The sequence below is a fragment of the Bufo bufo genome, chromosome 4 (assembly GCF_905171765.1).
Source record: "Bufo bufo chromosome 4, aBufBuf1.1, whole genome shotgun sequence".
Lineage (NCBI taxonomy): Eukaryota > Metazoa > Chordata > Amphibia > Anura > Bufonidae > Bufo > Bufo bufo.
Window position 1 is genome coordinate 207,664,591 of NC_053392.1, and position 15,363 is coordinate 207,679,953.

Consider the following 15,363-nt stretch of genomic DNA (forward strand, 5'->3'; position numbering starts at 1 on the left):
CTGAGCCCGTCTGCCGAACGTCAAGGCGATCTCTGTTATTTATTATTGCCTTGACGTTCGGCAGACGGGCTCAGATTATTTTGTACAAAACGATTTGCCAAGTATCTCTCACTTATAGTGTAGCACTTGTAATTTTTATGCAATTTTGTACTTTATATTGCAGTGAATTGTCGCATTGCATGTTTTCATCTTTTCATGTTGTTCCCTGCCATAGCAATGTGCTCCTGCAGTTTGGTGTGCTGACTGACCCCCTTTTTTGGTTTTTCTACTGCATTTACTTGTTGACCTTTCAGAACTGTATTTACATGTCAAAATGTTAGGGACAAAAGATGAAGTAAATGTGTGTATTTCTTCAGACAGGTACATCATACTCGGTAGTCCTCACGCTGATGTGTATGGAAGAAGCCCTCAGAATTGGGTCAGTGGTGCAGCCACTATGGCTTCTATTATCAGCTCCATAGTATCAAAGGTGAAGACTGGATGGCGACCCCACAGAACAATTGTATTCTGCTCGTGGGGAGGAAATCCATATGGAAACTTTGGTTCTTATAAATGGGGAAAGGTAAAAATAAATAAATAAATAAATAGAATAACAATAAAGTGCAATTACTGTGATCAGGACAAAAAGCATGCTGGGTATACCTGTGAGGTTTACAATAAAATTGCTCCATGTTGTACAAACAAAATACAAAATAAATAAGAAACAAAGCAATTTTCTTCCCCTTGCACTAGAATGTTCATAAACTAAACCTTCCTCTATGCAATATGCTGCACCTGACTTTTTTCACAATATCATCAATGAATTTAATTTCCTCACTGCTTGTTCGTCAACACACAATGAATCCCTACAGTCCATTAAATACTTTGTTTTCAATGCTGCCATAGATTATGTGCTTTTTATATATTATTTCTATTTATGATGCCTTGCATAGGCTTACAAATTGGGACTTGTTCACAATTTTGCATAAATAAAAATATTCAAAACCTTGCCTTTCCAGCAATTATAGATAGGTCTCATGCACACGACCGTTGTTGGGTTCCGTGTCCGTTGTTCCGTTTTCCGTGATTTTCTGCGGACCCATTGACTTTCAATGGGTCCGTTGAAAACTCGGAAAATGCACCGTTTGTCATCCGCGTCCGTGATCCGTGTTTCCAGTCCGTGAAAAAAATATGATCTGTGCTATTTTTTTCACGGACAACGGTTCGCGGACCCATTCAAGTCAATGGGTCCGTGAAAAAACACTGAGGCACACAAGATTGTCATCCGCGTCCGTGATCCGTGTCCGTTTTTTTCCTATCATTTTCAAGGCAAATTTGACTTAGATTTTTTTTTCACTTTTCATGTCTGGTGATCCTCCAAAAATCAAGGAAGACACACAAAAAAAAAACGGAAGCGGATCACGGAACAACGGAACTCCGTTTTGCAGTCCGTGAAAAAATACTGTCGTGTGCATGAGGCCATACTCAGATGAAAGTATAGAAAAGTTCACAAAGCTTACATTACTTCTACTTACTGTAAAATAATTATATTTTATTGGACGCAAAGTTAAAATGTAACCTTTATTCTGTAACTAAAATAGTACACCTAATATACACTGAACAAAAATATAAACGCAACACTGTCGGTTTTGCTCCCATTTTGCATGAGCTGAACTCAAAGCTCTGAAACATTTTCTACATACTGTACACAAAAGACCCAGCGGGATGCTGTGGAGGTCACTGTTAAGGGGGTGGGATGCTGTGGAGGTCACTGTTAAGGGGGCAGGATGCTGCTGAGGTCACTGTTAAGGGGGTGGGATGCTGTGGAGGTCACTGTTAAGGGGACAGGGAACGGTGGAGGTCACAGTGAAGGGAATGGTCCATTATAGATGTCAGTGTTAGGCCCCTTTCACATGTGCGTTGCGGATTGGGGCCGGATGCGTTCAGGGTGCGTTCAGTGAAACTCGCACCACTTTGCAAGTAAGTTCAGTCAGTTTTGTCTACGATTACATTCAGTTGATCCGTTTTTTCCGCGCGGGTGCAATGCGTTTTGATGCGTTTTTCACGCGCGTGATAAAAAACTGAAGGTTTGCAAACAACATCTCTTAGCAACCATCAGTGAAAAAAGCATCGCACCCGCACTTGCTTGAGGATGCAATGCGTTTTTCACTGAAGCCCCATTCACTTTTATGGGGCCAGAGCTGCGTGAAAAACGCAGAATATATATATGCTGCATTTTTCACGCAACGCAGAACTGATGCGTGAAAAAAAACGCTCATGTACACAGACTCATTGATATGAATAGGTCAGGATTCAGTGCGGGTGCTATGCATTCACGTCACGCATTGCACCAGCGTGGAAATCTCGCCCGTGTGAAAGGGGCCTTAGGCCTCTTTCTCACGGGCGTTGCGGAAAAATGTGCGGGTGCGTTGCGGGAACACCCGCGATTTTTCCGCGCGAGTGCAAAACATTGTAATGCGTTTTGCACTCGCGTGAGAAAAATCACGCGTGTTTGGTACCCAAACCCGAACTTCTTCACAGAAGTTCGGGCTTGGGATCGGTGTTCTGTAAATAGTATTATTTTCCCTTATAACATGATTCTAAGGGAAAATAATAGCATTCTGAATACAGAATGCATAGTAAAACAGCGCTGGAGGGGTTAAAAAAAATAAAATCATTTAACTCACCTTAATCCACTGCTTTCACCTCACGCATCGCATCCGCGCGGAATACTCACTCGTGTGAAAGAGGCCTTAAAGAGACGGGGTACTGTGGAGGTGAATAATAAAGAGGTGGCCGCTGTGGAGGTCACTTTTAAAGTGGAGGGTGCTGAGGATGTGACTGTTAGGCCCCTTTCACATGGGCGAGTATTCCGCGCGGATGCGATGCGTGAGGTGAACGCATTGCACCCGCACTGAATACCGACCCATTCATTTCTATGGGGCTGTTCACATGAGCGGTGATTTTCACGCATCACTTGTGCGTTGCGTGAAAATTGCAGCATGCTCTATATTCTGCGTTTTTCACGCAACGCAGGCCCCATAGAAGTGAATGGGGTTGCGTGAAAATCGCAAGCATCCGCAAGCAAGTGCGGATGCGGTGCGATTTTCACGCATGGTTGCTAGGTGACAGTCTATTCACTGTATTATGTTCCCTTATAACATGGTTATAAGGGAAAATAATAGCATTCTGAATACAGAATGCTTAGTAGGTGATCAATTGAGGGTTAAAAAATAAATAAAAAATTAACTCACCTTCTCCTCTTGTTCGCGTAGTTCCCGGTCTCTTCTTTACTTCTTTAATGATGAACTACCGGCTAGGACCTGTGGTGACGTCAGATCGCATGCTCCAATCACATGGTCCATCACCACGGTGATGGACCATTTGATTGGAGCATGTGATCTGACGTCACCAAAGGTCATTTAGCCCACAGCTCATCATTAAAGAAGTAAAGAAGAGACCGGGAACTACGCGAACAAGAGGAGAAGGTGAGTTAATTTTTATTTATTTTTTTAACCCTCAATTGATCACCTACTAAGCATTCTGTATTCAGAATGCTATTATTTTCCCTTATAACCATGTTATAAGGGAAAATAATAACATCTACACAACACCTAACCCAAGACCGAACTTCTGTGAAGAAGTTCGGGTTTGGGTACCAAACATGCGTGATTTTTCTCACGCGAGTGTAAAACGCATTACAATGTTTTGCACTCGCGCGGAAAAATCGCGGGTGTTCCCGCAACGCACCCGCACATTTTCCCGCAACGCCAGTGTGAAAGAGGCCTTAAGGGGGCAAGCAGCTGTGGAGGTCACTCTTAAAGGGGTGGGGTACTGTAGATGTCACTGTTATAGCGGATACTGTTGATATCTTTTAACGACACACACAAACATTAAATTAAATAGATGAACTATACCCGTGCGAAGTCGGATCCTTTTGCTAGTAGCTCTAACGAGATTGGGAAAGCTTCATTTACATACAGAAAGCACATTCTTTATATGAGGACTAGTGGTTGTTCTTGCACTTGCTAGTGTTGATCAGAAATATTCAAATCGCTAATTTTTATCGCGAATATCGGCACTTTGTGAATTTGCGAAGATGTAGAATATAGTGCTATATATTCGTAATCACAAATATTCTACAGGGTGGGCCATTTATATGGATACACCTTAATAAAATGGGAATGGTTGGTGATATTAACTTCCTGTTTGTGGCATATTAGTATATGTGAGGGGGGAAACCATTTTGAAGTCGGCCATTTTGAATCCAACTTTTGTTTTTTCAATAGGAAGAGGGTCATGTGACACATCAAACTTATTGGGAATTTCACAAGAGAAACAACAGTGTGCTTGGTTTTAACGTAACTTTATTCTTTCATGAGTTATTTACAAGTTTCTGACCACTTATAAAATGTGTTCAGTGTGCTGCCCATTGTGTTGGATTGTCAATGCAACCCCCTTCTCCCACTCTTCACACACTGATAGCAACACCGCAGGAGAAATGCTAGCACAGGCTTCCAGTATCCGTAGTTTCAGGTGCTGCACATCTCGTACCTTCACAGCATAGACAATTGCCTTCAGATGACCCCAAAGATAAAAGTCTAAGGGGGTCAGATCGGGAGCCCTTGGGGGCCATTCAACTGGCCCATGACGACCAATCCACTTTCCAGGAAACTGTTCATCTAGGAGTTTTTCCAGCAAGATGGTGCACCACCACATTATGGGTGTCAGGTCCGAGCATTCCTAGATGAACAGTTTCCTGGAAAGTGGATTGGTCGTCGTGGGCCAGTTGAATGGCCCCCAAGGTCTCCCGATCTGACCCCCTTAGACTTTTATCTTTGGGGTCATCTGAAGGCAATTGTCTATGCTGTGAAGATACGAGATGTGCAGCACCTGAAACTACGGATACTGGAAGCCTGTGCTAGCATTTCTCCTGCGGTGTTGCTATCAGTGTGTGAAGAGTGGGAGAAGAGGGTTGCATTGACAATCCAACACAATGGGCAGCACATTGAACACATTTTATAAGTGGTCAGAAACTTGGAAATAACTCATGAAAGAATAAAGTTACGTTAAAACCAAGCACACCATTGTTTTTCTTGTGAAATTCCCAATAAGTTTGATGTGTCACATGACCCTCTTCCTATTGAAAAAACAAAAGTTGGATTCAAAATGTCAGACTTCAAAATGGCCGTCCATGGTCACCACCCATCTTGAAAAGTTTCCCCCCTCACATATACTAATGTGCCACAAACAGGAAGTTAATATCACCAACCATTCCCATTTTATTAAGGTGTATCCATATAAATGGCCCACCCTGTATATATACAGTATTTTTTTTCATCAGTAACCTCCCTTCTTGCTTGTGGGCCAATGAGAAGGCTGCAATATCCTTGCCAGAGCTTAGCAGCATCCCTAGCAACCAATAGGAAAGTTACCTACCCCTTTACTATATAAGAAATTTCCCAGCAGCCATTGTCTGCAGTTTTTTTGCAGTTCTGAGAAAGAGAAAGCAGTGACATTGCTGTGTTCTGTGCTTTCACCTGGATCCTATTCCTTATCCAATTACATTAGATAGTTAGTTAGCTCATATATATAATACAGATGTATATATAATACATAAGTTGCATGTATTACGCAAAAAAAAATGCTCATCATTAGTGCCAAATTGCAGAATCGCAAAAATAATGACTGGAGATCACGAATTCTAGAATTAGAAAATTTATTGCAAATATTATGTGAAAAATTTGAGAAATATTGCGAAAACGATTATTGCTTATGCCGCTCATCACTAGTAGAGTTGAGCGCACACCTCGATGTTCGGGTTCGGCAGGTTCGGCCGAACTTGAAAAAAAAGTTCGTGTTCGGGACCCGAACTTGACCCGAATTTGCCCCCTAACCCGAACTCCATTGAAGTCAATGGGGACCCGAACTTTTGGCCACTAAAATGGATTTAAAATAGTCCTGGAAAGGGCTAGAAGGCTGCAAAAGGCAGCAAAATGTGCTAAAGAGCATGACAACTGTTCTGCAAACAAATGTGGATAGGGAAATGACTTAAAATAACATAAAATACAGAAAAATTAAAGATAAAAATCTGGATCTAGGAGTAGGAGGTTGAGGAGGCGGTGGATGGGTGGATGTGGCAGGGTAGGTTGACGTGGCGGTGTAGGTGGAAGCAGCGGTGAAGGAGAAATAGGTAGTCAACACTGATTTGTGTTATTATTATTTTTTTAATTGGGGTATCCCCCAAAATATTGGGACATAACAAAATAAAACAAAGAATAAGTGCACTTGAGTACAAGAATGGATGGTTGAGGCTGGTATAAATGTCTATTATGCACAAGGTACAGACAAGTCCTGTGGGATCCATGCCTGGTTCATTTTAATAAACGTAAGCTTGTCCACATTGGCTGCGGCCTGTGATAATTCTCTCTGCCATGCTAAACACACGTTCACACTGTACACTGGCTGCAGGGCAGGTCAGCACCTCCAAGGCTGACAAAGCTTTTCCACATTTTGTTATGCTAAACCTGCCTTCTCAGGTGCTGGTGGTGCCCCAGCTGCGTTGGCGACCTCTTCCTCCTCCTCTGCCTTCGCCTTGTGCTTCCACCGTGCCCCGCTCTCAGGTGGGAATGCCATCATCAGCGTGTGCTTGTAGTCGCGCATCTTCTGATCAGTAACAGATGTTTTAACCACCTGCCATCTGGGCCATTTGCCCCCTTCCTGACCAGGCCAAATTTTGCAAAACTGACATATCTCACTTTATGTGGTAATAACTTTGGAACGCCTTTATTTATCCAAGTCATTCAGAGATTGTTTTCTCGTGACACATTGTACTTCATGATAGTCATAAATTTGAGTCAAAATATTTCACCTTTATTTATGAAAAAATCCCAAATTTACCCAAAAATTTGAAAAATTTGCAATTTTCTAAATTAAAATTTCTCTGCTTTTAAAACAGAAAGTGATACCTCATAAAATATTTATTATTTAACATTCCCCATATGTCTACTTTATGTTGGCATCATTTTGGAAATGTAATTTAATTTTTTTAGGACGTTAGAAGGCTTAGAAGTTTAGAAGCAATTCTTCAAATTTTTAAGAAAATTGCCAAAACCCACTTTTTAAGGACCAGTTCAGGTCTGAAGTCACTTTGTGGGGCCTACATAGTGGATACCCCCATAAATGACCCCATTGTAGAAACTACACCCCTCAAGGTATTCAAAACCGATTTTACAAACTTTGTTAACCCTTTAGGCGTTCCACAAGAATTAAAGGAAAATGGAGATCAAATTTTTAAATTTCACTTTTTTGGCAGATATTCCATTTTAATCAATTTTTTTCTTTAAGACAAAAAATGGTTAACAGCCAAACAAAACTCAATATTTATTACCCAGATTCTGCGGTTTACAGAAACACCCCACATGTGGTCATAAACTGCTGTATCGGCACACGGCAGGGCGCAGAAGAAAAGGAACTCCACATGGTTTTTAGATGCCATGTCCCATTTGAAGCCCCCTGATGCACCCTTACAGTAGAAACTCCCAAGAAGTGACCCCATTTTGGAAACTAGGTGATAAGTTGCCAGTTTTATTAGTACTATTTTTGGGTACATATGATTTTTTGATCATTCATTATAACACTTTATGGGGCAAGGTGACCAAAAAATTGGTTGTTTTAGCACAGTTTCTATTTATTTATTTTTACAGCGTTCACCTGAGGGGTTCAGTCAAGTGACATTTTTAGATTGTTATGGACGTGGCGATACCTAATATGTATACTTTTTCTCATTTATTAAAGTTTTACACAATAATAGCATTTTTGAAACAAAAAAATTATGTTTTAATGTGTCCAAAAATTATGTTTTAATGTGTCCATGTTCTGAGAGCTATAGTTTTTTTTATTTTTTGAGAGATATTCTTATGTAGGGGCTCATTTTTTGCGGGATGAGGTGACAGTTTTATTGGTACTCTTTTTTGGGACATACGCGTTTTTGATCACTTGGTGTTGCACCTTTTGTGATGCAAGGTGACAAAAATTGCTTGTTTTGACACAGTTGTTTTTTTTTTTAACGGTGTTCACCTGAAGGGTTAGGTCATGTGATATTTTTATAGAGCTGGTTTTTACGGACGCGGCAATACCTAATATGTAAACTTTTTTTTATTTGTTTCACTTTAACACAATAATAGCATTTTTGAAACAAAAAAAATGATGTTTTAGTGTCTCCATGTTCTAAGAGCTATAGTTTTTTTATTTTTTGATAGATTTTCTTATGTAGGGGCTCATTTTTTGCGGGATGAGGTGACGGTCTTATTGGTACTATTTTGTGGGACATACGCATTTTTTATCACTTGGTGTTGCACCTTTTGTGAGGCAAGCTGACAAAAATTGCTTGTTTTGACACAGTTTTTTTTTTTTTACGGTGTTCACCCGAGGGGTTAGGTCATGTGATATTTTTGTAGAGTTGGTTTTTTTTCTATTTTTAACTTTTTTTTTTCTTTCCTTACTTGGGGACTTTTTTTTTTTACATGTGAAACTTTTTTTTATTTTTTTATTTTCAACCTTTTATTTTAATTTTTTTTATTTTACACTTTTCGTCCCCCATAAGGTCATAAAAGACCTCTGGGGGACATTTACTTCACTTTTTTTTTTTTTTTTCACTGTTGATTTCTCCTGTAACTGGGGCTGACATAGTAGCCGCAGTTACAGGACAAATACACCCCTAGAAAGCCTGTACAGCAGCAATCCAGCGCTGTACAGCCTCAGAGCAGGGCTGATCGAGGTCTCTGAGAGACCTTACACAGCCCCTGCACTCTCCGGTCACGGCGGTCACATGACCGCCGGGCCGGAACAGGAGGCGCATAGCGCTTCCTTCTCTGCATATACAGCGCTCTGTATGCAAAAAACCTCCCTCTGAGCCACTTCTAAAAGGCTGGCCTGAAAGTGTTAGAGATGACACCTCTTCCTCCTCCTCATCCTGGGCCACATCCTCTTCCATCATCGCCCTAAGTGTTTTCTCAAGGAGACATAGAAGTGGTATTGTAACGCTGATAATGGCGTCATTGCCACTGGCCATGTTGGTGGAGTACTCGAAACAGCGCAACAGGGCACACAGGTCTCGTATGGAGGCCCAGTCATTGGTGGTGAAGTGGTGCTGTTCCGCAGTGCGACTCACCCGTGCGTGCTGCAGCTGAAACTCCACTATGGCCTGCTGTTGCTCGCACAGTCTCTCCAGCATGTGCAAGGTGGAGTTTCACCTGGTGGGCACGTCGCATATGAGGCAGTGAGCGGGAAGTTACGATGTAGAGCAGACAGCTGAGCGGTGGCAGGATGAGAATGCCGGATGCGCGCACAGACGGCCCGCACTTTATGCAGCAGCTCAGACATGTCGGGGTAGTTGTGAATGAATTTCTGCACCACCAAATTCAGCACATGCGCCAGGCAAGGGATGTGCGTCAAACCGGCTAGTCCCAGAGCTGCAACGAGATTTTGCCCATTATCGCACACCACCAGGCCGGGCTTGAGGCTCACTGGCAGCAACCACTCGTCGGTCTGTTGTTCTATACCCGGCCACAACTCCTGCGCGGTGTGGGGCCTGTCCCCCAAACACATCAGTTTCAGAACGGCCTGCTGACGTTTACCCCTTGCTGTGCTGAAGTTGGTGGTGAAGGTCTGTCGCTGACCGGATGAGGAGGTGGTAGAAGAGGAGGAGGAAGCCGAGTAGGAAGAGGAGGCAACAGGAGGCAAAGAATGATGCCCTGCGATCATTGGCGGCGTAAGGACATGCGCCAAACAGCTCTCCACCTGGGGCCCAGCCGCCACTACATTTACCCTTTCTCTCAAAGGTTTGTGAGATGGAGAGCTGAACGCTTCCGTGTGACATGGTGGAGATGCTTGGTGACGGAGGTGGTGTTGTTGGTTGCACATCCTCTGTTTGCTGGGCGGCAGGTGCCAACATTCCTCCAGAGGTGGAAGAAGAGGCCGAGGCAGAAGAGGGAGCTGGAGGGGCCTGAGCCCTTTCTTGGTTTTGAAGGTGCTTACTCCACTGCAGCCTGTGTCTCGCATGTAGATGCCTGGTCATGCAGGTTGTGCTAAGGTTCAGAACGTTAATGCCTCGCTCCAGGCTCTGATGGCACATCGTGCAAACCACTCGGGTCTTGTCGTCAGCACATTGTGTGAAGTGCCATGCCAGGGAACTCCTTGAAGCTGTCTTTGGTGTGCTCGGTCCCTGTTGACATTGGCCAGTAGCAGGCAAACAGTTTTGGCGACGGCTGCTCTGCTTTTGCACCCTGCTCCCGCTTTTGCTAGGCTGTTGGCTCGGTCTTACCACTGCCTCTTCCTCTGAACTCTGAAAGTCAGTGGCACGACCTTCATTCCATGTGGGGTCTAGGAACTTATCGTCCCTTGCATCGTCTTCCACCCAGTCTTCCTCCCTGACCTCCTTTTCGGTCTGCACACTGCAGAAAGACGCAGCAGTTAGCACCTGTGTTTCGTCATCATCAGAGACGTGCTGAGGTGGTATTCCCATGTCCTCTTCAGGAAACATAAGTGGTTGTGCGTCAGTGCATTCTATGTCTTCCACCCCTGGGGAAGGGCTAGGTGGATGCCCTTGGGAAACCCTGGCAGCAGAGTCTTCAAACAGCATAAGAGACTGCTGCATGACTTGGGGCTCAGACAGGTTCGACAATATGCACGGGGGTGATGTGACAGACTGATGGGCATGGGTTTCAGGCGCCACTTGTGCGCTTTCTGCAGAAGAATGGGTGGGAGATAATGTGAACGTGCTGGATCCACTGTCGGCCACCCAATTGACTAGCGCCTGTACTTGCTAAGGCCTTACCATCCTTAGAACGGCATTAGGCCTGACCAAATATCTCTGTAGATTCTGGCCGCTACTGGGACCTGAGGTAGTAGGTTCAGTAGGACGTGTAGCTGTGGCAGAACGGCCACGTCCTCTCCCTGCACCAGAGGCTCCACCAACACCACCACCACGACCATGACCGCGTCCCTTATTAGATGTTTGCCTCATAGTTAGCGTTCACAAAGCAAAGTAAAAAGTGGTTAAGTATGTTAAAAATAATTAACCGCCAATATAAACCCTGATGTAGGGAATTGCACTCTATTTTTTTTTTTTAACTCTATATGACAGCGGTATTTGTGGCCTAAATGTGACAGTCACCTATGTACGTGTAATCACAGATGTGCAGTATATAAAAAAAGGTTTTTTTTCACCACAGTATCCTAATAGCCGTATTTGTGGCCTAAATGTGACAGTCGCCTATGCAAGTGTAATCACAGATGTGCAGTATATGAAAAAAAGGTTTCTTTTAACAACAGTAACCTAATAGCCATATTTGTGGCCTAAATGTGACAGTCACCTATGCACGTGTAATCATAGATGTGCAATATATGAAAAAAAGTTTTTTTTTTTAACAAAAGTAACCTGATAGCCTTATTTGTGGCCTAAATGTGACAAGCACCTATGCAAGTGTAATCACAGATGTGCAGTATATCAGAGGGATTTTTCACCACAGTATCCTAAAACGCTTATTTGTGGCCTAAATGTGACAGTCACCTATGCAAGTGTAATCACAGATGTGCAATATATGAAAAAAATATATATTTTCACCACAGTATTCCAATAGCCGTATTTGTGGCCTAAATGTGACAGTCACCTATGCACGTGTAATCACAGATGTGCAGTATATTAAAAAAAGTTTTTTTTTTCACCACAATATCCTAAAAGCCTTATTTGTGGCCTAAATGTGACAGTCACCTATGATAGTGTAATCACAGATGTGCAATATATGAAAAAAAGATTTTTTTTTTCACCACAGTATCCCAATTGCCGTATTTGTGGCCTAAATGTGACAGTCACCTATGCACGTGTAATCACAGATGTGCATAATATGAAAAAAAATATATATTTCACCACAGTATCCCAATAGCCGTATTTGTGGCCTAAATGTGACAGTAACCTATGCACGTGTAATCCCAGATGTGCAGTATATAAAAAAAGGTTTTTTTTAACAACAGTAACCTAATAGCCGTATTTGTGGCCTAAATGTGACAGTCACTTCCGCACGTGTAATCCTAGATGTGCAGTATATGACAAAAGTTTTTTTTTTAACAGTAACCTAATAGCAGTATTTGTGGCCTCAATGTGACAGTCCCTTATGCACTTGTAATCCCAAATGTGCAGTATATCAGAGTGATTTTTCACCACAGTATCCTAAAAGCCTTATTTGTGGCCTAAATGTGACAGTCACCTATGCAAGTGTAATCACAGATGTGCAATATATGAAAAAAAGGTTTTTTTAAGCACAGTGAGCAAAACGCTGTATTTCTGGACTAGCAGACATGCAGATAGATAGTGCTGGTGCACTATCGTTGCATAAAATGGCTGCCGATTATGTATTGATCTTGACAAACTGAAGTAAAGAAAAGTTCATTTTCAGCAGTAGTTGGCTCAGTGCAGGCTTAAAAAAATTTTGCACTGCACCCACAAAACACATTTGATGTAGATCGCTGAGTAAAAAGGCAGTTCTTGATAAGATTTCTCCCTGATCTCTCCCTGACAGCAGCTGCAGCCTCTCCCTCCACTAATCCGAGCAGAGTGACGGGCGGCGCTACGTGACTCCAGCTTAAATAGAGGCTGGGTCACATGCTGCAGTTGGCCAATCACAGCCATGCCAATAGTAGGCATGGCTGTGAAGGCCTTTTGGGGCAAGTAGTATGACACTTGTTGATTGGCTGCTTTGCATCCTTTCAAAAAGCGCTAAGAAAGCACCGAACACCAAACCCAAACTTTTACGAAAATGTTCGGGTTCGGGTCCGGTTGCCGAAAAACCTAAAGTTCGGTACGAACCCGAACTTTACAGTTCAGGTTCGAACAACTCTAATCACTAGCACTTGCTTGTCCCCAAAGAGAAACTTTGTTTCTGTGCAGCAGATCATTTATCTGGTGATTGGTAGCACCTTTACACAGGGTAATTATTGGGAATGAGAGTTACTAGGCATGCTCCTTCCCCATAACTGCCTCGGTTGTTTACCTTTGTAAAGGGACCTATAGGGCTATTTCATACGAGCGGATGCCGTGTGTGGAATCCGCTGCACGAAAGAGAGCCAAGCCTCGCCCCGACAGCAGAGACACGGAGCATTAACATGATTAATAATGCTCTTTGTGATCTTTTTACTACTAAATCACATTGAGATAAAGTTGTCACTGTGATTTTGTAGTAAAAAGGTCACAGAGAGGCAAACAGCATTACCAATCATGTCAATGCTCCTTGTCTCTGCTGTCCGGAACGGGGCTTGGCTCTCTTTAACGCAGCAGATTCCACACACTGCATCCTCTCGTGTGAAAGAGCCCTTACTGTCAGGTTTCCCCAAAGAGCTGATTGTAGGGCATCACAGCAGGGGTGCATTTTGTGAACTTCGTATTGTCAAAGGACTGCTGTCAAATAGAGATTGTGCAAAGCAGAGAACCCCTTTAAAATCCTTTGGGAAATACTCTACATATCTGAAAATTATAGAAGAATTGAAGGATTAACTTTGATATAAATCTGTGTAATTGAAGGATGTTTTTTTTTTTAAATTGGAAATTAGCTTTGTTAATTTCTACTTCTTTGTTTAAAAAAGAAAGAATAAGATAAAAAAAAATGCCACTGTAATTTCTTTCTTCAAGAAAATGTACATATTGTGTCACCTATGCAAGGTAAATGCAACTGTGATGAACATCTTCCACCACACTATGATATTTCCGAGAAAGTTCTCACTGTTGTATCAAGAGATTAGCTTTGGTGAAATCAAATGATTCATACAACTGATTACTTAGGTCTCTGTTGAAAATATAAATGTATGGATGCTCTTACAGTGACAATGTGAATGTGGATTTCTAGCAGGGAACATAATGCATTAGCAATGACTATGCTTGATGTGTTCCTTGTGTCAAGAAGATATTTTAAAATCCTTTCAGCTGGCTGAGCATTGTAATAGGTTGGCACTCCATGCTTTTAAGTAAATGCTGAGTGGATGTGTCTATCTTCTTACAGGTAAATGTGAATTATATTCTCTTCAGAACCCCTGAAAAGTAAATGGGCAGGTTTTTGAAAAAGCCATGTACTTCTGAATCTTGGTCACATTACATACAAATAAAATCATGTTATTTTTGTAAAGGATCTTCAGAGAATACTTGCTGGCAATGCAGTTGCATATATTGGTCTGCAAAATCCAGTTTGTGGCAATGGCAGTCTTCGTTCAATCTCATCCCCATCTCTACAGCAATTGGCAACAGAGTTAGCAAAAAAGGTAAGATTACATAAGTTAAAATTCTAATGTAATAAATTATACATAGTTGCCAACCTATTTTATGCCAAAACAGCGCAAAACAATGTTGTGCCATTTTGTCAACACACACACATTATTACATAGTTAGATAGTTAATATGATTGAAAAAAGACATACGTCCATCAAGTTCAACCAAGTGATAGGTGGGGATGCAAATCCCAAAAGGATTTGAGACTCAGACTTCTACTTCTACACGTTTTCATAAGCATTAATGTTAAAATTACTTTTAAGAATTTGTCTTAACCCTTTTTAAAACTGTCTACTGTTCCAACTGTGACCACGTCCTGAGGAAGTCTATTCCACAGCTTCGCAGTTCTTACAGTAAAGAAGCTTTGACGCTTCCGGAGACTGAACTTTTTCCTCTCCAATCGGAGGCAGTGTCCCCTTGTCTTTTGAGTGCATTTTACAAGGAACAGCTTTTCACTAGAGTTGAGCAGACACCTGAGCACTAACTTTTGAGCACTAAAATGGCTTTAAAAATGTCATGGAAAGGGCTAGAGGGCTGCAAATGGCATCAAAATGTGGTTAAGAGCATGGCAAGTGCTCTGCAAACAAATGTGGATAGGGAAATGACTTTAAATAACATAAAATACGTAACAAAAAAAAAAAATCTTGATCTTGATCTAGGAGGACGAGGTCCATATGGAGTAGGAGGTTGAGGAGGCGGTGGATGTGGCAGTGTAGGTGGAAGTGGCATTGGAGGAGGAGGAGGTAGCCTACACTGCCCTTTGGTTTTAAATTTATTTATATTTTGGGAAATATAACCTGTGATAACCCCCTCCAGTCATGCTAAACACACGTTCCGACAATACACTGGCCAGCACCTCCAAGGGGTAAAGGGCAAGCTCAGGCCATGTGCCCAATTTGGAGACCCAGAAGTGGCAGTTCGTGTAGGCGTGTGCAAACTTACTGCCCCACCATGTCGCACGTCCCCGTGATATTCACGATCCAATTTAATATCTGCTCTATTAACTTTCGATGTTCTTTTCTGCGCCTACCATGGTGATCACGGGTGAGAAAGAGAGACCACATCCAAGG

The 15,363-nt window shown here is 42.3% G+C and overlaps 1 protein-coding gene across 2 annotated transcripts in view; it reads left to right on the top strand.

Annotated features, from left to right (window-relative positions):
* NAALADL2 (N-acetylated alpha-linked acidic dipeptidase like 2) overlaps nt 1-15,363 on the top strand; it is a 1,363,601-nt gene that overhangs the window by 1,012,938 nt on the left and 335,300 nt on the right. For both annotated transcript variants that reach the window (XM_040428250.1, XM_040428251.1), the window contains exons 8-9: nt 357-562; nt 14,155-14,286. In XM_040428250.1, the coding sequence (XP_040284184.1) occupies nt 357-562; nt 14,155-14,286 (338 nt within the window). The remainder of the gene's footprint in view (nt 1-356; nt 563-14,154; nt 14,287-15,363) is intronic.